General features: G+C 44.5%; 1 protein-coding gene across 1 annotated transcript in view; it reads left to right on the top strand.

The window, feature by feature from the left end:
• LOC143299831 (dynein regulatory complex protein 11-like) overlaps window positions 1-23,918 on the top strand; it is a 44,948-nt gene extending 21,030 nt beyond the window's left edge. The window contains 9 exon segments of the mRNA XM_076613316.1: window positions 1,066-1,141; window positions 4,512-4,660; window positions 6,559-6,677; window positions 9,049-9,239; window positions 12,734-12,933; window positions 13,982-14,065; window positions 16,843-17,020; window positions 18,394-18,632; window positions 21,636-23,918. Of these exon segments, the coding sequence (XP_076469431.1) occupies window positions 1,066-1,141; window positions 4,512-4,660; window positions 6,559-6,677; window positions 9,049-9,239; window positions 12,734-12,933; window positions 13,982-14,065; window positions 16,843-17,020; window positions 18,394-18,632; window positions 21,636-21,752 (1,353 nt within the window). The 3' untranslated portion in view covers window positions 21,753-23,918.
• Window positions 23,919-24,604: the final 686 nt, after the last annotated feature.

Here is a 24,604-nt window from a genome sequence, read left to right on the forward strand (position 1 = left end):
TAAGGTAAGCTGGTAATTAGCTGAGTTGACTGATACTGATTTATGGTAAGCTGGTAATTAGCTGAGTTGACTGATACTGATTTAAGGTAAGCTGCTAATTAGCTGAGTTGACTGATACTGATTTATGGTAAGCTGGTAATTAGCTGAGTTGACTGATACTGATTTAAGGTAAGCTGGTAATTAGCTGAGTTGACTGATACCGATTTAAGGTAAGCTGGTAATTAGCTGAGTTGACTGATACTGATTTAAGGTAAGCTGGTAATTAGCTGAGTTGACTGATACTGATTTATGGTAAGCTGGTAATTAGCTGAGTTGACTGATACTGATTTATGGTAAGCTGGTAATTAGCTGAGTTGACTGATACTGATTTAAGGTAAGCTGCTAATTAGCTGAGTTGACTGATACTGATTTATGGTAAGCTGGTAATTAGCTGAGTTGACTGATACTGATTTATGGTAAGCTGGTAATTAGCTGAGTTGACTGATACTGATTTATGTGGAGTGCAAAATATTTTCCACACTTGTATGTTCACAACATCACCCCCACACACACACACACACACACACACACACACAAACACACACACACACAGACAAAAACAACAATAAACAATCAAATGCCTGCACAGTAGACAACACACACACACACACACACACACACACACACACACACACACACACACATAATACCAATACTCCTGATTCAGAAAGCAGGAGGGGTGGTTGGGGTGGGGGGTAGTGCAGAACTTTGGCTACGATTAGAAATGATATGTTTTCATGGCTTTTTTAAGACAGTAAGAGAAAACATATTTCTAATGTTCTCTGGGATCAGTCCAGAAAGCTTGCTGACCACACAGTCTGTTGGCTTGGGGACAGGAGTTTCTTTTTCCATGTGGCTTTTGTCTGGCCTCAGTCAAAGATTTGTGAAAAAATTATAAACTTCAAAATTGAAAAAAAAAGAACTATAGATACCTGGGAGTTTTTGGAATGACATTAAAGAGTGTAAATCTGATGTGTGATCAAGGGCACTACAAATTTGATGTGTGATTTGTCATGTTTCTGTCAGGAGGAAGACAAGGGGTTTGTAATGGCGCCATCCAACTTTCTCCCCACCATCAATGAGGCATCCGGAACCTATAAAGGTGATCATTGCAGTGGTTGTAGCGGCATGCTGAGGCTTCAGTTAAAGGGAGAAAACCCTAATAACCTAGCTTAATAGTTGGAGGAGTTAGTTCCCCTGGTACTTTGGGTCAGCAGCATGGTGGCCATTAGTACTGACTCAATAAATGAATGGTTAAAGCGATTGGTCAATCTGAGTGTCCTGGGTTTGAATCTCGGTAACGGCGCCTGGTGGGTAAAGGGTGGAGATTTTTCTGATCTCCCAGGTCAGCATATATGCAGACCTGCTTGTGCCTGAACCCCCTTCGTGTGAAAACACAAGCAGAAGATCAAATATGCCCGTTAAAGATCCTGTAATCCATGTCAGTGTTCGGCGAGTTATGGAAACAAGAAGAAACCCGGCATGCACACCCCTGAAAACGCAGTATGGCTGCCTACATGGTGGGGTAAAAGCAATCATAAACTTAAAAGCCCACTTGTGTACATACGAGTGAACATGGGAGTTGCAGCCCATGAATGAAGAAGAAGAAGATGAAGAAGACTGAATAAACGTCCGGAACTCAGTTCCCTGCCAGGCCTCTGCTGCAGCATAGGTGTGAGTGATTCAGCTGACAAGTAACAGCCACAAAGCCACAAACTCTACAGTCATGATGAACTGGTCGTGTGTGCCCCTGACCATATATACTTTCTTGTGCTATGTATTACTGTGTTTGTCTTCAGGTTACTTTTTCTTTTCTTTTTTTTTTAATCATCTGGTGAAAAATTGACAGAACGGTCAATGTCAGTGGCATGTACCAGGTTTATGTGATATATGAATATGACTGACTTGTGTCTTATTTTATTTTCTGTGTGTGTGTGTGTGTGTGTGTGTGTGTGTGTGTGTGTGTTGATATAACTTTTTTCAGGTTCTATGTGACTGATATTGACTATATTTTGAGCCCCAGCATGTGTGGCCCTATGTGGGCTGCAAACAACAATTCATGAGTAAATGGAGGACTCTGCTCATTTGTGATCAAAAGCTGGTGCTGGCATTACTTGTCCCAGACAGGTTATCTTCTTTCCTTTGTTCTTTGCTTGCTTTGTTTTGTGTTTTCAAACAGTGCATAGGAAAATAGGTTTGGATTCCACGTGCTTGTGTCTCCAGCTTGATCTTGGCCAGCCTCATAGGAACAGACCTGTTTATCCTGACGATTCAGGCATAGGGTGGTAGCCATTGCATGGAATGACATCAGGAATGTTCATTAGAAACAGACCTGTTTACCCTGACGATTCAGGCATAGGGTGATAGCCATGGCATGGACTGGCATCAGGAATGTTCATTAGAAACAGACCTGTTTACCCTGACGATTCAGGCATAGGGTGATAGCCATGGCATGGACTGGCATCAGGAATGTTCATTAGAAACAGACCTGTTTACCCTGACGATTCAGGCATAGGGTGATAGCCATTGCATGGAATGACATCAGGAATGTTCATTAGAAACAGACCTGTTTACCCTGACGATTCAGGCATAGGGTGGTAGCCATGGCATGGACTGGCATCAGGAATGTTCATTAGAAACAGACCTGTTTACCCTGACGATTCAGGCATAGGGTGATAGCCATGGCATGGACTGGCATCAGGAATGTTCATTAGAAACAGACCTGTTTACCCTGACGATTCAGGCATAGGGTGATAGCCATGGCATGGACTGGCATCAGGAATGTTCATTAGAAACAGACCTGTTTACCCTGACGATTCAGGCATAGGGTGATAGCCATGGCATGGACTGGCATCAGGAATGTTCATTCCTTTTCTCCTTTACACACGCTCTGACCCTCACCATCATCCCCCTCTCTCCTCTGCACCCTCTTCCCCACCCTCCCACTTCCAGAAACTCTCATCCTCTTTCATTGCTTCATGACCCCCCCCCCCCCACCCCCCTCTACCCCATCCCTCCCTTTCCCCTGCTCCTTCACCCCTCACTCCTGCACTGTGACCAGCTTTGTGATTGAACTGAGGTAACACACCTGATGTGCATCCTCCACATTATTAACTCTTTCTGTACTAAGGTACGCCATAGGGTACCTCATGCTCACGCTTTGTTACTGTGGTACACCATAGCTTACCGCCAGTTTTAAAATTCGTAGTTCATAGGTTAACGATCTTGTGCGAGACTAAATGGCACAGCTCTGTTCTACAGTCACCCAAAAGTGCACCTGTACTTTTATTGTGGCTGAGAATGCCTTTGTTTGAGTACAATACATGTGAGTGTACAGTCACCCAACTCTGCCTTCTCGCTCGCTCACTCGACAAGATGGTCTTTCCATCAACTTCAGCAAGAACTGTGGCTCAAAGTCAAGTGCAAACTGATCTAAGTGGATAACAACTGTGCATATGCATTTGCCCATTCAGTTGCTCCAATTTGGAAGTGTCTATGGTTACAAAAGACCACATTCGGAAAATTTCTATTATATGAGAAAAACTCACCCTCTTTGTGTCAGTTGTGAAAAACATGGATTTTTTTTCAAAATATGATAATTCAGTCAGTACTAAAGTGAGTGCTTTAAAACTTTGCCAAATGTTAGTCCATTCTGTTTCTTATATCAACACAACATTTCACAGCTGTACATACTTGCATTCTTTTTATATGCTTTTTTCTTGTAACATAAACAAAGGGCCAGTACAGAGAGTATAATGAAGGAAGTCATCGGGCAGTATAGAATGAGTTAATGTGTTGGTGTGTGTTGTTGTGACATGGCAGTGTGTTACATACATGTGCAGCCTCCTTGTTATTTATGTGTTCATGTCATTGTGACACGGCAGTGTGTTGCTGTGTGTTGTTGTGACATGGCAATGTGTTGTTGTGTGTGTCATTGTGAAGTGGCAGCGTGTTGCTTTGCCAGTGTGTTGCTGTGTGTTGGCTTGATGCCGTTGTGACACGGCGTTGTGTTGCTGTGTGTTGTGATGACATGGAATCATCATGTTGCGGCAGTGTGTTGCTGTATGCAGAGATGTATGTGTTGCTGTGTGTCATGGTGACACAGCAGTGTGCATCGTGGTGACATGACAGTGTGTCGCTGTGTGTCATGGTGACACAGCAGTGTGCATCGTGGTGACATGACAGTGTGTCGCTGTGTGTCATGGTGACACAGCAGTGTGCATCGTGGTGACATGACAGTGTGTCGCTGTGTGTCGTGGTGACACAGCAGTGTGCATCGTGGTGACATGACAGTGTGTCGCTGTGTGTCATGGTGACACAGCAGTGTGCATCGTGGTGACACGACAGTGTGTCACTGTGTGTCCTGGTGACACAGCAGTGTGCATCGTGGTGACATGACAGTGTGTCGCTGTGTGTCGTGGTGACACAGCAGTGTGCATCGTGGTGACGACAGTGTGTCGCTGTGTGCACAGACGTGTGGCTGACGCGTGAGGAGGAGGAAAACTTCTCCCAGAAGCACGACACGGAACTGATCAAGGAGGCGAAGCGCAAGGAGGTGGAGACTGAGATTCGTCTGCAGGTGGACGAACTGATGAGAACCGAACTCAACAACCTCAAGGCTGTGAGTCTGAAGCAGTGGGCATGGGGGTGTAACGATGGTAACGATGATGTTGTTGTTGTTGTCGTAAGGTTCGTTGGTTGCATGCTGATAGAACACTGATTGGAGTTTTAAACATTTTATTGTATTCAGCTATAGGCCGCAGTATGGCACAGTACAGTACAGCATAGTACAGCACAGCACAGCACAGTACAGCACAGTGATGTGCACACAGTATGAGGGTGGAAGCGCTGTGAGGGGAGGGGAGGTACTGAGAAGAGGTGAGAGACAAAGAGAGTGGCGCTGTCAGCCTCGGAAGGGATGGATGTTCATGTTCCTTGACTGCTGGTGCCAGACATATTATAGGGTTGCTGCAGTCCTTGTGCTGGCCAAACTCCACAATTAACTATAAGACAAAACTTGATCTGTACGGAGAGTGTGGGGGGCGGGGGAGGGGGGGGGGGGTAGTTGATTTTCTGACCAGCTTGCTGGTTTAATAGCACAACCTGGAAGTGGTGTGGAGAATCACCACACAACAAAGCTGGAGTTCACTGTGACCTCTTTTGAGGGTCTACGATTCCACAAAAAGTGTGCAACAATACGGCATTTTGTGTCTCTTGATGTAGGAGTTAGTGTCCTGAAAGTGCTACACAGAATTACATAACAAACTATGAGTTGACTGTGGCCTGTATCTGGGGTTTGTGATTCCGTGGAAAAGGTGCAGTGATAATGCAGTTTGTGTCTCCCAGTATGGGAGTTACCGTAAAGTTCGGTCTATTGAGCGCACTGGTATATAAGCCGCACCCACTAAATTTTGGAAAAAATTGAACTTTATACATACATAAGCCACACTGGCTTATAAGCTGCACTTATTTCCAGTACCGGAACACATACTGATACTACAGAAAAGCTGTCAATACTGTAGGTTATGAAATAAACACAAGCGAGAACAACACAAAGAAAAGCAAGCGAAAATACTGCTAGTGCCTCAAAAAAAAAAGAAAAGAAAAGATAAACACAACAAAAATAAGATCCATAATTTAGGGATAGTCATATTTATTGAACATCATCCTGCTCACTGAATCCACTAAAATCTTTGTCTTCAGTGTCTGAGTTGAAGAGAACCAGCACAGCTTCCTCCGCCATCTTGTCACTGACTTCAGCCTCGCTTTCACTTCATGAACATGAATGCAAAGTGGAGGTCGCTGCTGGTTAACCACTTGCACTATCGTCTGCTAGGTCGATCGCCTTCAATTTGAAGGCTGCATCATAGGCATAACGTCACGTTTTCGGCATGAGGGTGTACGCTTGAGCAGAGTAGAACTGAATGCTGATCTGAAGGCTTTAATGTGTAGGGATTTGATTTATAAAATGTGAACAGTTAGCACACTATCCTGAAGCTCATCCAAAAATTCATGGACAGAAATCATGATTTTGGTGAGTTGAAGGGCAGCTAAGAATAGACGAGAACGTGACACTCCCGGGATCGTTAAAATCCTCAAATAAGCCGCATCATTGTATAAGCCGCAGAGGTTGAAGCTGGAGTAAAAAGTCGCGGCTTAGACCGAATTTTACGGTAGTATCCTTCAGTTCCACACAGAATCATATAACAAAATTTGAGTTGACTGTGGCATGTTTTAGGGTTTGTGATTTCATTAAAAAAAAGTGCAGTGATAATGCAGTTTGTGTCTCTAGAAAACATTTCAGGTGCTGAGGAAACAGTTCGTATTGTTCTACAAAATAGCATGTTTACCATTTTCAGTTCCAATTCATTGAGAGAAAACATAGTCAAGCTGAAATGTGAGAGAATCAAAGTGCAGGAAAACTGCAGTCCTGTTTGTAATGAGGTGGTTGTGTATTTCAGGCAGCTGGACACAAGCCATGATGACTGACCTTGACCTCTCTTGGTGCTGTTGATTCAGGCTGTGGACAGAGAGAAGCCCAAGAAGGGAAAGAAATCTGGCAAGAAGAAGAAGAAGAAGGGAGGCAAGTCAGGGAAGAAGAAGAAGGGGAAGAAGGAGAAGGACCTGACGCCTGACAGGTCAGACTGAGTGTTGAAGGCTGGCTGAGAAGGTAGTGCACGCCTTCTGCGTCTTCGGTCTTCCTGGGCTGCACCTCTCATATTCGCTCCTATGTTCCAGCAGGTTTTAATAATGATAATAGTAATGAATACTTGTAGAGTGTTTCCCTCTCTTTTACATGTTTGACCATTATTACCTGCTATACACCCTAGGCAGCCATATTCTGTTTTCAGGGTTGTGTATGATCAGTGTGTTCTTGTTTTCATAATCCACATAATGCTGACATGGATCACAGGATCTTTTACGTGTGTATCTGATCTTCTGCATATACACATGAAGGGGTCTTAGGCACCAGAAGGTCTGCACTTATGTTGACCTGGGAGATCCAAAAAGTCTGATAATCTGCACAATTTCTTTCAGAGCCGTTGAGAGTGAACAGTTTTCTGTTGAAAAACTTTTATGGTCATTAATTCAATATATCGCTGCTACAATGCTTAAAAAAATGTTAGGAACTTTGCGAAAAGTGAACAATTTCATGATGAAAAACATTTGTTGTCAAAATTTTAGCCTATCACAGACATCAGCATTTACAAAAAGAAAAAAGAAAAAAAAAAAAAAGATCTTCGTGAGGAGTGAAAATTTTGTGCTGAAAAACATTTAGAGTCAATGATTTATCACATGTATCAATATTTTATTTTTTGTTTTTTTATTATCTTTATGAAAAGTGAACAGTTTCCTGTTGAAAAACATTTATTGTTTATGTTTTAATTTGGCACAGACATCAACATTTTTTAAAATAATGTTTTTATGATGTTCACCGAGAGTGATCAGTTTCCTGGTGAATAACTTATGTTGACAATATTTAAGATTCCGTTGCAGAATTAGTCTGCACTTTTTTTTCTTAGAGCCATGGGGGATCTTTTGGAAGAATGAACAATTTCCCATTGAGTAACTCTTGTTCAGTTGTTGTCAACATTTTAGATTCCATTGCAGCAGACATTCTGCTACAAGGTTTTGTCACAAAGTGGACAGTTTCTTGTTGAAAAACTTTTGTTGCCAATACTTCATCCAGAATATCAGTGCTTCAAAAGAAATTTTTATCTTTATGTAGAGTGAACAGTTTGATTTTGAAAAACTTCTGTTGTCAATATTTTAGATTCCATTGCAACTGCACACATTTTGCACAATTTTTTTCTGAACAATGGATGATCTTTGCGAAGAGTGAACAATTTCATGTTCAGTTGTCAATATTTTAGATTCCAGTTTAGACAGACCTCTACTGCACTTGTCGTTGTTGTTCAGAATGATTGAGGATCTTTGTGAAGAGTGAACACTTTCATGTTCAGTTGTCAGTATTTTAGATTCCATTTCAGACCTATTCTGCTCTTTTGTTTTGTCGTTGTTGAGAATGATTGAGGATTAGACCAGTTCAGCACTTGTTGTTTTGTTGTTGTTGTTGTTGAGAATGATTGAGGATCAGACCTATTCTGCACTTATTGTTGTGTTGTTGTTGTTCAGAATTATTGAGGATTAGACCAGTTCAGCACTTATTGTTTTGTTGTTGTTGTTGTTCAGAATGATTGAGGATCAGAGCTATTCTGCACTTTTTGTTGTGTTGTTGTTGTTGTTGAGAATGATTGAGGATCAGACCTATTCTGCACTTTTTGTTGTGTTGTTGTTGTTGTTGAGAATGATTGAGGATTAGACCTATTCTGCACTTATTGTTGTGTTGTTGTTGTTGAGAATGATTGAGGATTAGACCTATTCTACACTTATTGTTGTTGTTGTTGTTGTTGTTCAGAATGATTGAGGATTAGACCTATTCTACACTTATTGTTGTGTTGTTGTTGTTGTTCAGAATGATTGAGGATCAGACCTATTCTACACTTATTGTTGTGTTGTTGTTGTTGTTCAGAATGATTGAGGATCAGACCTATTCTACACTTACTGTTGTGTTGTTGTTGTTGTTATAATAATAATAATAATAATGGTATTTATATAGCGTTGAATCTTGTGCAGAGACAAACCAAAGCGCTTTCGCACCAGTCATTCACACGCATGCATAACTCTAAAACTGCAGAAACTAAAGACAAGGAAGAGGCAGGGAAGGGAGGCTGTTCTGGGAAGAGGTGGGTTTTAAGGCCAGACTTGAAAGAGCTGAGTGTGGAGACTTGACGAAGCGAAAGAGGAAGTTCATTCCAACTGTAAGGTCCAGAGACAGAGAAAGAACGGCGGCTAACAGTCGAGTGTTTGAATCTGGGTATGCGTAAACAGAGTGGATCCGAAGCCGATCGTAGTGAGCGAGATGGAGTGTAGAGGTGAAGGCAGAACAATTGAGAATCAGACCTATTCTACACTTATTGTTGTGTTGTCGTTGTTGTTGTTGTTCAGGACGATTGAGGATCTGTACGAAGAGCTGGTGACCCAGGGCATCATCGTGCGGCCCCAGTCGGTGAAGCTGGCTGACTACACGGGCGAGTACTCCTACCTGGGCAGCACACTGCGTCAGTCCAACATTGAACCCATGCCCTCCATCAGCGATGTCCGTCGACTCATCACAGAGTTTGGCATTCTGCCTCTGGGTGGGTACAGGAGTTTTATTTATTGATGATTAATACTAATGTTATTTTTATCATGATTATTATTATTATTGTTATCATTAGCAGTAATAGTAGTAGTGTTTCATGATAATTATTTGTTATTATTACCAGTGATACTTATATAAGGCCTGTCGTCGGCCATTGGACACATCTCCAGAATGGAAGACCACCGCCTACCCAAGATGGTTCTGTACAGTGAACTCTCGTCTGGTCACAACAGTTTGTTCAGTTTCTCAGGGAGGTGTCACTACATTCAGATAAATCCAGATATGCTACACCATATTTGCAAGGCAGATGCCTGGCCAGCAACATATCCCAGTGTGCTTAGTCAGGCCTTTTCAGGTGAATTGGGAGTAGGCAGTTTAGGGATCCCCAGTTTAATGATAAGCTAATGTAGAAGGACAAGGTGTGAAGTGTTGTTGTGTCATATATGTATGTAGACACGTACCATGCACACGTCCAATTCTCCATTTCAGTTTCTTCATTCAGTGCCAAACAAAAACCTCAGGACTAAGATGTTCCAGCAGGCATTCTAGCCTGCTGCCTGTCAGCCTCACACACACATTCTGCCAGTGCACGCAAGTCACCCAGGTCTCTCCTCTTCCAAAGCACCTGCTTGCTGTGTGATGCTGTCTCTTCTGTGGTTGGAGCCAAAATGCCCAGAGCTCTCAGAAAATGCCCAAGGTACTCCTTAGTCCTTCCTCCACACACTGTAGTGCCCTCAGTACTACCTAGTCCTCCCTCCACACACTGTAGTGCCCTCAGTACTACCTAGTCCTACCTCCACACACTGTAGTGCCCTCAGTACTACCTAGTCCCTCCTCCACACACTGTAGTGCCCTCAGTACTACCTAGTCCCTCCTCCACACACTGTAGTGCCCTCAGTACTACCTAGTCCCTCCTCCACACACTGTAGTGCCCTCAGTACTACCTAGTCCTACCTCCACACACTGTAGTGCCCTCAGTACTACCTAGTCCTCCCTCCACACACTGTAGTGCCCTCAGTACTACCTAGTCCCTCCTCCACACACTGTAGTGCCCTCAGTACTACCTAGTCCTACCTCCACACACTGTAGTGCCCTCAGTACTACCTAGTCCCTCCTCCACACACTGTAGTGCCCTCAGTACTACCTAGTCCCTCCTCCACACACTGTAGTGCCCTCAGTACTACCTAGTCCCTCCTCCACACACTGTAGTGCCCTCAGTACTACCTAGTCCTACCTCCACACACTGTAGTGCCCTCAGTACTACCTAGTCCCTCCTCCACACACTGTAGTGCCCTCAGTACTACCTAGTCCTACCTCCACACACTGTAGTGCCCTCAGTACTACCTAGTCCTACCTCCACACACTGTAGTGCCCTCAGTACTACCTAGTCCCTCCTCCACACACTGTAGTGCCCTCAGTACTACCTAGTCCTACCTCCACACACTGTAGTGCCCTCAGTACTACCTAGTCCCTCCTCCACACACTGTAGTGCCCTCAGTACTACCTAGTCCTACCTCCACACACTGTAGTGCCCTCAGTACTACCTAGTCCTACCTCCACACACTGTAGTGCCCTCAGTACTACCTAGTCCTCCCTCCACACACTGTAGTGCCCTCAGTACTACCTAGTCCCTCCTCCACACACTGTAGTGCCCTCAGTACTACCTAGTCCTTCCTCCACACACTGTAGTGCCCTCAGTACTACCTAGTCCTCCCTCCACACACTGTAGTGCCCTCAGTACTACCTAGTCCTCCCTCCACACACTGTAGTGCCCTCAGTACTACCTAGTCCTACCTCCACACACTGTAGTGCCCTCAGTACTACCTAGTCCTACCTCCACACACTGTAGTGCCCTCAGTACTACCTAGTCCTACCTCCACACACTGTAGTGCCCTCAGTACTACCTAGTCCTTCCTCCGCACACTGTAGTGCCCTCAGTACTACCTAGTCCTACCTCCACACACTGTAGTGCCCTCTGTACTACCTAGTCCTCCCTCCACACACTGTAGTGCCCTCAGTACTACCTAGTCCTTCCTCCGCACACTGTAGTGCCCTCAGTACTACCTAGTCCTCCCTCCACACACTGTAGTGCCCTCAGTACTACCTAGTCCTCCCTCCACACACTGTAGTGCCCTCAGTACTACCTAGTCCTTCCTCCACACACTGTAGTGCCCTCAGTACTACCTAGTCCTACCTGCACACACTGTAGTGCCCTCAGTACTACCTAGTCCTACCTCCACACACTGTAGTGCCCTCAGTACTACCTAGTCCTACCTCCACACACTGTAGTGCCCTCAGTACTCCCTAGTCCTTCCTCCACACACTGTAGTGCCCTCAGTACTACCTAGTCCTCCCTCCACACACTGTAGTGCCCTCAGTACTACCTAGTCCCTCCTCCACACACTGTAGTGCCCTCAGTACTACCTAGTCCTTCCTCCACACACTGTAGTGCCCTCAGTACTACCTAGTCCTCCCTCCACACACTGTAGTGCCCTCAGTACTACCTAGTCCCTCCTCCACACACTGTAGTGCCCTCAGTACTACCTAGTCCTACCTCCACACACTGTAGTGCCCTCAGTACTACCTAGTCCTACCTCCACACACTGTAGTGCCCTCAGTACTACCTAGTCCTTCCTCCACACACTGTAGTGCCCTCAGTACTACCTAGTCCTTCCTCCACACACTGTAGTGCCCTCAGTACTACCTAGTCCTTCCTCCACACACTGTAGTGCCCTCAGTACTACCTAGTCCTACCTCCACACACTGTAGTGCCCTCAGTACTACCTAGTCCTTCCTCCACACACTGTAGTGCCCTCCTCCACACACTGTAGTGCCCTCAGTACTACCTAGTCCTACCTCCACACACTGTAGTGCCCTCAGTACTACCTAGTCCTTCCTCCACACACTGTAGTGCCCTCAGTACTGCTTAGTCCTACCTCCACACACTGTAGTGCCCTCAGTACTACCTAGTCCTCCCTCCACACACTGAAGTGCCCTCAGTACTGCTTAGTCCTTCCTCCACACACTGTAGTGCCCTCAGTACTACCTAGTCCTTCCTCCACACACTGTAGTGCCCTCAGTACTACCTAGTCCTTCCTCCACACACTGTAGTGCCCTCAGTACTACCTAGTCCTTCCTCCACACACTGTAGTGCCCTCAGATTTCATCCCACAATTACTATTGTTCACAAGATAATAAACATCTAATTTTCAGAAACTCTAACCTAAAGCAAAAAATAAACTGGGCCAAGTTAGGTTGGTATACAAGAATAAAGACAGATATTCCTACACTTCAAAGCAGAAAAATGAACACAGAATGCTTACAGGGACTCACTAACTGGTTCCGAACATTCACAAGATGATGCAACTCGGGTCCCCACTAGCTCAGAGGTATAAGTCCAGTAGTCAAAGAGAGATAATCTAGTCCTTCCACTCAGTTCAGTACAGTCAGGCAAACAGGGATGAAGCCTCTGTCCCTGGCTGTCCCCAGGCTCCCCGGCGGTGCACGAACAGGTGCCGCTGACCAAGTCCCTGCTGCTGGCGGGGCCACGGGGTGTCGGTAAAAAGATGCTGGTGCACGCCCTGGCCAACGAGGTCGGCGCCAACCTCTTTGACCTCTCCCCTGTCAACCTGGCCGGCAAGTACCCCGGCAAGGAGGGGCTCAAGATGCTGATGCATCTCATCTACAAGGTCAGTCACAGGATTCGCTGCTAGCCTGGATTTTTATTGATTTATTCATTCATTTATTTATGTATATGGAAACAGTGTTGTGCTGTGGCGGAATTGGTCAGGTGTTGGACTTCTGGTGACGCTTCTCTGCGGTGATGCGCTGTCCCTGGGGAGAGCAGCCCTAATTTCACACAGAGAAATTTGTTGTGGCAAAAAAGTAGCACAGTATATTACAATACAGTACGGTAATAGTGTATTTACAGGCGATCAGTGTTGGAGACCCCTTTTTTTCAGTATGCTGGTGTGTCCTTGGGGAGGGAGGGCACTTCATTTGGATTTTCCTCACTCCACCCAGGTGTCAGTGGGTACCTGACTTCAGTGGTGGAAAGTTAAAACTTCATTTGGATTTTCCTCACTCCACCCAGGTGTCAGTGGGTACCTGACTTCAGTAGTGGAAAGTTAAAACTTCATATTGATTTTCCTCACTCCACCCAGGTGTCAATGGGTACCTGACTTCTGTAGTGGAAAGTTAAAACTTCATATTGATTTTCCTCTCTCCACCCAGGTGTCAATGGGTACCTGACTTCAGTAGTGGAAAGTTAAAACAGTGAAGTAGAGGACTGGGCCTGTCCTTCCTGTGCAAAACCCTAGACACTGTGGATATCAGTTCACTGCCCTTTTTCTCCATTTTAGCGCATGTTTCAAACATTGGTATTGACATTGTACAGCGTACTTGAGTATGTCTTACATGGAAAGGTTCTTTAGGAATTAAATCATTATTATTATTATAAAGGCTATGTGACCTTTAACCTATAACTTGCTTGCAGCTGTGTGAGGGTTCTTTCTTTTTGAAGGCTTTTGGGTTTGATTTTTTTTTTTTAGATGTTGTCTGTCTGTGTTTAGAGATCTTCGGGGTTATTTTTGTGGGATTTTTTAAATTTTCAATATTTTCAGAGGGTTTTTTCTTTTCTTTTAAATGTATGTAAATCCCTAACAAATTTCCTAAATCATGCTATTTAGGACTATTTCTCCCTGCATGATGAACTGAACTGATGGATTTACTGAACAGGTTGGCCGTGCTCTGCAGCCCTCGGTCTTCTTTGTGGGGGACTGTGAGAGAATGTTCAAGAAAAAGATCCCCAAGACGGACACGGTAAGTGAAACCGTGTGGTTGTCAGGGTGGATCTGGAACTGGATAGCTTTCTGTTTTGTGTTCTTCGTCCTCTTTCATGGTCACATTCACTGACACATACACACAGACACAACACACACATACACAGAGGCACAAAAGCAAGCAGGCAATAGAAACATATGCCTATACATTCATGTAATTTGTGCCCAAACGTTTTTTTCTCTCTCTGTTTCTCTCATAATATCTAATTTAATGAATTGCAATCAACATGCCAAGAAAGATTATTTGTTGAATTATATCTCCCTTCGAACATTTTAAATTCTTAAATTTGTTAATTCAGAAAATAAATTAAATACTTTTTGGGTAAATTAATTGTCCAGAAGGTGTACACTACAGTTCACACACACATGCATGCAAGCAAACACGCGCATGCGCGCATACACACACACACATACACAAGAGAAAACTTTGCGCACACTTTGACACCTTGAAAGTGAAGCAAACTGCACTGTGTGGTGACTGTGGGACAGACTGTGTGGTGACTGTGGGATAGACTGTGTGGTGACTGTGGGACAGACTGTGTGGTGACTGTGGAGGGACAGACTGTGTGGTGACTGTGGAGGGACAGACTGTGTGGTGACTGTGGGACAGACTGTGTGGTGACTGTGGGACAGACTGTGTGGTGACTGTGGAGGGACAGACTGTGTGGTGACTGTGGAGGGACAGACTGTGTGGTGACTGTGGGACAGACTGTGTGGTGACTGTGGAGGGACAGACTGTGTGGTGACTGTGGGACAGACTGTGTGGTGACTGTGGAGGGACAGACTGTGTGGTGACTGTGGAGGGACAGACTGTGTGGTGACTGTGGGACAGACTGTGTGGTGACTGTGGAGGGACAGACTGTGTGGTGACTGTGGAGGGACAGACTGTGTGGGGACAGACTGTGTGGTGACTGTGGAGGGACAGACTGTGTGGTGACTGTGGGACAGACTGTGTGGTGACTGTGGGACAGACTGTGTGGTGACTGTGGAGGGACAGACTGTGTGGTGACTGTGGGACAGACTGTGTGGTGACTGTGGAGGGACAGACTGTGTGGTGACTGTGGGACAGACTGTGTGGTGACTGTGGGACAGACTGTGTGGTGACTGTGGGACAGACTGTGTGGTGACTGTGGGACAGACTGTGTGGTGACTGTGGAGGGACAGACTGTGTGGTGACTGTGGAGGGACAGACTGTGTGGTGACTGGACAGACTGTGTGGTGACTGTGGGACAGACTGTGTGGTGACTGTGGGACAGACTGTGTGGTGACTGTGGAGGGACAGACTGTGTGGTGACTGTGGGACAGACTGTGTGGTGACTGTGGGACAGACTGTGTGGTGACTGTGGGACAGACTGTGTGGTGACTGGACAGACTGTGTGGTGACTGTGGAGGGACAGACTGTGTGGTGACTGTGGAGGGACAGACTGTGTGGTGACTGTGGGACAGACTGTGTGGTGACTGTGGGACAGACTGTGTGGTGACTGAGGGACAGACTGTGTGGTGACTGTGGAGGGACAGACTGTGTGGTGACTGTGGAGGGACAGACTGTGTGGTGACTGTGGGACAGACTGTGTGGTGACTGTGGGACAGACTGTGTGGTGACTGTGGAGGGACAGACTGTGTGGTGACTGTGGAGGGACAGACTGTGTGGTGACTGTGGGACAGACTGTGTGGTGACTGTGGGACAGACTGTGTGGTGACTGTGGGACAGACTGTGTGGTGACTGTGGGACAGACTGTGTGGTGACTGTGGAGGGACAGACTGTGTGGTGACTGTGGAGGGACAGACTGTGTGGTGACTGTGGGACAGACTGTGTGGTGACTGAGGGACAGACTGTGTGGTGACTGTGGAGGGACAGACTGTGTGGTGACTGTGGAGGGACAGACTGTGTGGTGACTGTGGGACAGACTGTGTGGTGACTGTGGGACAGACTGTGTGGTGACTGTGGAGGGACAGACTGTGTGGTGACTGTGGAGGGACAGACTGTGTGGTGACTGTGGGACAGACTGTGTGGTGACTGTGGGACAGACTGTGTGGTGACTGTGGGACAGACTGTGTGGTGACTGTGGAGGGACAGACTGTGTGGTGACTGTGGAGGGACAGACTGTGTGGTGACTGTGGGACAGACTGTGTGGTGACTGTGGGACAGACTGCGTGGTGACTGTGGGACAGACTGTGTGGTGACTGTGGAGGGACAGACTGTGTGGTGACTGTGGGACAGACTGTGTGGTGACTGTGGAGGGACAGACTGTGTGGTGACTGTGGAGGGACAGACTGTGTGGTGACTGTGGGACAGACTGTGTGGTGACTGTGGAGGGACAGACTGTGTGGTGACTGTGGAGGGACAGACTGTGTGGTGACTGTGGGACAGACTGTGTGTCAAGCAGGGAGGTGGCAGAACAGTGAAGATGCCCAGCTGCCAATACAGGGAGTCAGTGAGGTTTTGGGTTCATATCCCACTCTCGCCTTTTTTCCCAAGTTTGACTGATGAGATGATAAATCATGTGCAGCACACACTTGGCACACTGAAAAAGAACCCATGGCAACAAGAGTGTAGTCCTCCAGCCAGATTCTGTAAAAAGAAATCCACTCTGATAAGCACACAAATACATAAGCATGCACTCAAGGCCTGACAAGTGCGTTGGGTTATGCTGCTGTCAGGCATCTGCCTGGCAGATGTGGTGTAGCATGTATGGATTTGTCGGAACGCAGTGATGCCTCCTTGAGAAAGTGAAAGTGAAAGTGCCTGTGGTGCAGACAGACCCCAAGCGGCTGAAGAAGGAGCTGCCCAAGTCCCTGAAGACCATCAAGCCGGAGGACCGCCTGCTGCTGGTGGGCACGTCGCGCTGTCCCTTCGAGGGAGACATGAAGCCCCTGCTGTCCTGCTACCAACGCATCATCCTCATCCCTCGCCCAGACTACGCTTCCAGACACTGTCAGGCACAGTACTGTTGTGTTGTGTTGTGTCATGTGTGGTGTCGTGTGGTGTCGTGTTGTGTCGTGTTGTGTCGTGTCATGTCGTGTCGTGTCGTGTTGTGTCGTGTCGTGTTGTGTTGTGTTGTGTCGTGTCGTGTCATGTCGTGTTGTGTTGTGTCGTGTTGTGTGGTGTCGTGTCGTGTTGTGTCATGTCGTGTTGTGTCGAGTCATGTCATGTCGTGTCGTGTTGTGTTGTGTCGTGTCATGTCATGTTGTGTCGAGTCATGTCATGTTGTGTCGTGTTGTGTTGTGTTGTGTTGTATCATGTCAAGTCATATTATATTGTATTGTATTCTGTTCTATTCTGTCCTTTTTTGTTCTATTGTATTCTATTGTAAAGCTTACAGTTGGGCCAACAGCAAAGTGAGAGCTGTATCATCAATGATTTCTCCACTGTGATGGGAATTCATTTACATTTAGTCTTTTGTGAAGGACTGTGACTCTGAAACTAGGAGGCAGACTGCACTGACTCTTGCAGCCTTGGGGGCTAGTTGGCCTTTGTGGACCATGCAGCACAGACTGCCCCAAAGCCCTTTTGACTAAGAGAGTTGGGATGTAATTTGGGCAAGACACTCTATGCTGTTCTCAAATTCTAGCCCAGATATTCCGGACAGCAGTTTACTCCACTGCTGTTCTGACAGTCATAGTCAAAGATGACAATCATACATACCTAATTATAATTTATTCCTTATTGTCACAACAGATTTCTGGAATGCCAAGGTCTTTCAGTATAAACAGTCAAGGATGGAGATTTTTCCAAACATATAGTATGTGCAGACCTGCCAGCTCCTGAACCCTTTTTGTGTATATATGTGTACAGAAGATCAAATTTGAATGACAAAGATTCTGCAATCCATGTCAGTGTTCAGTTGTTTATGGAAATAAAAACATACCCAGCATGCACACCCCAGTATGGCTGCCTACATGGTGCAGTAGAAACAGTCATACAAATAAAAGCTCCCTCATACAGAGTGAACATGAAGTTGCAGCTGATGAGAAGGACTGTAAATAGCATCCCCATCTTCTGGAAATTCTGTGATAGAAATTTCCTCTTTTATATTGCGCTTGTTGTTTCTGCCTTTTTGTCTGTTGTTTCTGCCTTTCTGTCTGTTGTTTCGTCTGTTGTTTCTGCATTTTGTTATACTGTAAGTCCAAAGTAAACAACACCACAGTGGCCATGCCAGTGTCTGTGACCTGGTGTGTGGGTGTGGCATTTTGTTATACTGTAAGTCCAAAGTAAACAACACCACAGTGGCCATGCCAGTGTCTGTGACCTGGTGTGTGGGTGTGGCAGTGCTGTTATACATGTGACCTGGTGTGTGGGTGTGGCAGTGCTGTGGCGCACGCTGATCACCAAGCACCAGGGAGTGCTGCACAACAACTTTGACATCAGCTCCCTGGCCAAGGTGACGGACGGCTACACAGCAGGCCACATGGAGACGGCCACCACCCAGGTGCTGACCGAGCGCCGCATCCAGAGCCTGACCAAGAAACCCCTGCAAACCCTGGAGTTCGTGGGGCCCCTGGCCAGAATCGACCCCATCTACAGGGAAGAGGAGGAAGCCTTCAAGGCAGGTTTAAATGCGTCGGTGGTGTAATGTGTGTGTGCAGTTGTATTCCGTCAGTGTTGCGAACAGACGAGATGAGTCAACTTGTTTCAGTGGTATTAGACACAGAAGTCTGTTTGCTTTAAGTTACACACTTTTGGCAGCAATGCAGTAACTTCCCTTGTTTGTAGTGCTTCCGTTTCAGAAACTGAACTTTTTTTGCACACAGTCTGGTCAAATTTCTCTAAAATGCCTAGAAAGCTCAATCTTGATGATTCTGCTGACAGGGATCTGATGACTTTTTCTCCCCAAGAAAGTGAAAACTGGCGATAGTGATGAAGTCCATGTAATGGCGAGGTACTGATGTAGCTACTGTGCAAGTGTAAAAATGTCATCTTTTAACTCTTTCCGGACGAAGGAATGCTCACGCATTCCTACACAAAACGTATTCGGATTCGGACGAAGGAATGGAATAGCATTCTCCGAAAGTAAAATTCCATCATGCGCTGTGCATGTGATTTTGTGATTAGCCAAGCAAAGTGTGCTATTCTGGGTCACTCCACAATCGAATGGTATGATTGGTCAGCCTGGGATATATGGCCTGTCTCGCACACACGCTGACAAAGTTACTGACCGGTCGTCTGCTCGCGTGCCAGCCTGTTAGCAAAGTGGGCTCTTCTCAGAATGTTGTGAAGCGAACAAGGCAGTGACGGCAAGGTTTTAGCGTTGCCGAAGTACTTGAAATGCTTCAAACTGAAGGGTCGGACATTGAAGAGGTGGATGATGACGAAGAAGAAAGCGAATTTAATGCAGAAAGCGAGCATGGGTATGGTGATTCGGGGTGAAAAATTGGCAGTATTTTCTACATATGGCAAAACTGTAAAAATAAGATGAGAAATTTGATTTTTTTTTTATATGTAATAGCTCAACACGTAATGAACCAATTCTGAAAGTTTCATTTTCTTACACAGTATATTGTATTTTTTGTAATTTTTTTCCAAACCCTTACAAATGGGCCGTCTGTGGGGAAAAGCAAGGGAGAAAACTTGTCGTCCCGAGTGAGTTAAGGAAAATCTCCTTCTGTTATCAGCCACTGTCCTCCTGCCACAAGGCAGTCTGGGCATCCCCTCCATGCTGACATCACCTCTCCCAGATTCTGGAACAGTTTCCTTCCTCCTATTATACTTCAGAAATAGAGAATGTAATTCAAAGAAACAGAACAATGTCTGTGTATGTTTTGTGTGAATGAAAGCACAAAAACATGAAATCAGGTTTTAACAGTTTGATGACAGGACATTTTGGAACTGTATATATATCATATACAGAGAAGCTATGGCTCATTGGTATTATGCAAAGGAAGTGTGGGAAGCAAGAGAAGCTATGGCTCATTGGTGTGCAAAGGAAGTGTGGGAAGCAAGAGAAGCTATGGCTTAGTGGTAGTGTGCAAAGGAAGTGTGGGAAGCAAGAGAAGCTATGGCTTAGTGGTGTGCAAAGGAAGTGTGGGAAGCAAGAGAAGCTATGGCTTAGTGGTAGTGTGCAAAGGAAGTGTGGGAAGCAAGAGAAGCTATGGCTTAGTGGTGTGCAAAGGAAGTGTGGGAAGCAAGAGAAGCTATGGCTCATTGGTGTGCAAAGGAAGTGTGGGAAGCAACAGAAGCTATGGCTCAGTGGTAGTGTGCAAAGGAAGTGTGGGAAGCAAGAGAAGCTATGGCTTAGTGGTGTGCAAAGGAAGTGTGGGAAGCAAGAGAAGCTATGGCTTAGTGGTAGTGTGCAAAGGAAGTGTGGGAAGCAACAGAAGCTATGGCTTAGTGGTAGTGTGCAAAGGAAGTGTGGGAAGCAAGAGAAGCTATGGCTTAGTGGTAGTGTGCAAAGGAAGTGTGGGAAGCAAGAGAAGCTATGGCTCAGTGGTAATGTGCAAAGGAAGTGTGGGAAGCAAGAGAAGCTATGGCTTAGTGGTAGTGTGCAAAGGAAGTGTGGGAAGCAAGAGAAGCTATGGCTTAGTGGTGTGCAAAGGAAGTGTGGGAAGCAAGAGAAGCTATGGCTTAGTGGTAGTGTGCAAAGGAAGTGTGGGAAGCAAGAGAAGCTATGGCTTAGTGGTAGTGTGCAAAGGAAGTGTGGGAAGCAAGAGAAGCTATGGCTCAGTGGTAATGTGTAAAGGAAGTGTGGGAAGCAAAGGACCAGAGGTTTGAGTCCCACATACAAACTCAGATTTTTACTCCACTCAGACCCCCCTCCACCAGACTTTGATTGGTGTTCTGGGTGCAAGTCGTTCTGATGAGATGATAAACTGAAGTACTATGTGCAGCATGCACTTAACGCATGTAAAAGAACACACGGCAACAAAAGGGTTGTTCTTGGCAAAGTTCTGTTAAGAAATGCACTTTGATATTTAAACCAAATACATCTGAGGATTGAAAAAAGGAAAATGATTAATATGGATGGGGCAGTGCTATGGTGATGTGCTCCTCCTGTGGAGAGAAGTATGAATTTCACACAGAAAAATCAGCTGTGAGAAAAATACAATAGTACACCTAGTTTGCTATAAAAAAAAATTTTTTTTTAAAGAACTGAGTGTAATGCACTTTTGTACAAGGGAACAAAAAGCTGACAAAGAAGGCAGTTGGAATATAAGACCTCTGTGTTATGGGAAATACGGTAATTCATCTAATTCAGTTGGAATATCAGACCTCTGTGTTATGGGAAATACGGTAATTCATCTAATTCAGTTGGAATATAAGACCTCTGTGTTATGGGAAATACGGTAATTCATCTAATTCAAAGTGTGTAAACTTGGACCAGTCTATGGATAAAACAAAATTAAAAGGAGAAAAAAAAAAAAAGCGAAGCTGTACATCTATCATTCTCTTTTTCAAATTTTCCTGCTAACTTTGTTCCAAAGATTTTTATCTGAGGAAACAGTGTTAACTTTGTTCAGTTACACAGCATAGTTACTTATCTTAAATTTAATGTTAGTTTCTGCATGATTATTTTATTTTTTATTCAATGAACTAACCCGATGTGTTCTTCCAGACCTGGTACGCCAAGACGCCGTTGGGTAAGAAACGTGCAAAAGCAGCTGCTGGGGATGAGGAGGAACTGGCTGGAGACAAAGACAAGAAGAAAGGTGGAAAGGGTAAGAAAAAGTAATAAACAGGGACCAGAACACACACACAGGTGGATGTTTTGTATTCATGTACCCAGCAAAATCCATGTGTATGCAAAAAACAAAATAAAACTAAATGCATTTTTTTTTTTTTTTTATTCCTGTGTCTGAAAAAAAATGCCAAAGAAAAGGCTGTCAGATCCAATGCATGTTTTTCTTGTTGGTACAATGATGTACATGTTAATGTGTTTGTTGTGACGTCAGTTATTTTTGGTCAGCACGCAACTGTGATATCCTTTGTTTTGTTTTTGCTGGGCCATCACCTGTACCATTTCAGTGGCATTATTCCTGTGCTTCTCATTCCTGGTCTCTCATACACAGCCATACCTAGATTCTCCTGCCATTGTCTCTGTGCTGGCAGTCCATAGGGAACAATCAGTGTTAGGTTGCCAGTAAGCCACACACCAGTGGAGACCCTGCACTGCTGCTAACTCACCCTGGTGCTGTTCAGTAGTACCTGTTCTGATTCAGTATGCACAGGACTGCCACCAGCTAAGCCTCCTACTGATGACACTAATCACTTAGTGGCAGAACCAGTTTGAGTCAGTAACCCCTGCAGGGTGGAGGCTTCCACTTAGTCCATCTGATGAGAACCCCCATGAAAGACATTGACGTCAACTCACCCCAGCCATAGAAATGGAGACGGATCAAAACTGAGGTCACCTTGAGGGCAGGGCAGGAAAGGCCACCAAATCTTACTCTGACATTCAAAGATTTATGTTCTGTTCAAAACTACATTTTGTAATCAGTATATACTTTCTTTTTTTTCCCCCCAAAGCATTTCTGAAGAAGTGTGCATTTAACAGCTGAGCATGCACATTTGTGATTTGTTCCTTGATATTTCTCTTGTGCCAAAGTTTTAAAATGCATTGATTGTTTTTCTATACACAGTCACTATGTTTTCAAAGTTGGTGACTATTTCCTGTTTTGATGTTGCTGGCTCGATCTTTTTTCTTCCTTTTCTTTTTGTGCTGAGTTTATCTTGCTCTTCCATTGTTGGGAAGGATTTTTCGAATGTTTTTCGTTTTTGTTTGTTTGTTTGTCGTTTGGGAGGGAGGGGGTGTGGGGGGCATTTCCTTTTTTTTCCCTCTTTCCATTGCTTGACTGATGTTAATGTCGAGGTTTGAAAAAGTTGTTTGATTTGTCATGAAACTGAATCATGGAAATGCACCCAGAATACAAGCACTGATTGAGTGATTTTTCTTCCACCTTCATGCATAAAAATGATGATAATGATAATCTACCGTTTTTCTTTTTTTTCAGCATGTTTGTCGTTCCAGTTTTAGAGTGAAGGACTAAGGTTTTGAGATGACATGCTAATTTTCTGCATGACAAAAAAATATATGTGTATGTATGTATAATTTTAATATGTGACTTGTTTTCTGCACAACTACTCTTTCAGATAAGAAGAAAAAGAAGTAAATGGATAATCAATTACGAACTGCTGCTGACACTAACTGCAATGTACATGACCTGTGAGCTGTTCCCACAATGCCTACAACAAGAAATATCAGAATCGACCACACCAGTCAGTCAGTTCTCTCTCACTCTCTCGTTGGACATGCCTCTTAGCCACTACATGGAGTTAACTGTAAGCTGAGAAACAAGTCATGACTTTTGGGGGGTTTACTTCAATAGGTTGATGATGCATAGGATGTATTTAAGGAGGGGATTGAGAGTATGTATGTAGGCTGAGGATTTGGGAAATATACTGATATTTTTCACAGAGACATAACTCATGTGACATTCAGGAGACAGGTTGGTCATTCAGGTTGAAGATATATATATGTATTCAATAATTTTTGTTTCCACCAAAATATATTTTTACCTATTACTTGTGCCTGTGTAAAAAAGAACAACAACAACAACAACAAAAAAAGAACACTGTTGCTTTGCACTGATCTGAGTAACATTATATATGTTCATTATATACTTCACTGTATGGGAAGTCTAATACTGTGCCATTCATTGTCTCAACAGCTGAATATATATTCATATATAGCTGCCCACTAGTCACATCTCCTATCGCAGTGTGTGCAATGGAGATCACTTCAGTATTTACCTGTTTGTTTACACCTTTAATCCTCTGTCATAATCATCATCACCTTTAAAATAGGTTGGGATTTGGGCCTTTTTAAAAATTGTTTTATTTTATTTTGGGGAGGGGGGGTGGTGTTTATTAGGGGCAGGGGAGGGGGGGGGGGAGTGTGCAGTGTATGCACTTTGAGAGGATGAAGTGATCTTTGGCTTCTTCTACTTTTTACATTTTTTTTCCCATATAATGACTGCATTTTATCAGTTGCTGGTGTGATATAAGCCTGAAAAGATGGAGAGTAAAAAATCCCCAAACAACTTTTTAAGATGAAAAGACAGTTGTTGATATTTTTTTTCTGACACTTTGTGACCATTGTTTCACTTGTCCACATTTTTTGTGGCGTTGTTTTGTGGTGCATTTTTTTTTCTTTTTTGAGTTTATTTGTTTATTTATTTGACTTATTTCTTTCATATTTTGAGAAATGTGTTTGGTTCTTCACAAGTTATTTTACTAAAGTGCCTACTTTGCTGTGATACTGTTACGATATATGAACTGTGTCTGGTTTTTCACACAGCTTTTACCACAAAAAAATCTCCTTTTCTGTTTTTTGCATGTGCAGTATTTTGAAGACATTTTTTGTGCTTTTCTCAGTGAAAGAAAAATAAAGATTTGGGTATTAATGTGTAATGTGTGTGAGTGTGTGTGTGAGAGAGTCTGTGTGTGTGTGTGTGTGTGTGTGTGTGTGTGTGTGTGATGTGCATGCACAAGGTGTGTTATCATATATTAAAATCATAGAATCTT

Source organism: Babylonia areolata, chromosome 25 (genome assembly GCF_041734735.1).
Source record: "Babylonia areolata isolate BAREFJ2019XMU chromosome 25, ASM4173473v1, whole genome shotgun sequence".
NCBI classification, from domain to species: domain Eukaryota; kingdom Metazoa; phylum Mollusca; class Gastropoda; order Neogastropoda; family Buccinidae; genus Babylonia; species Babylonia areolata.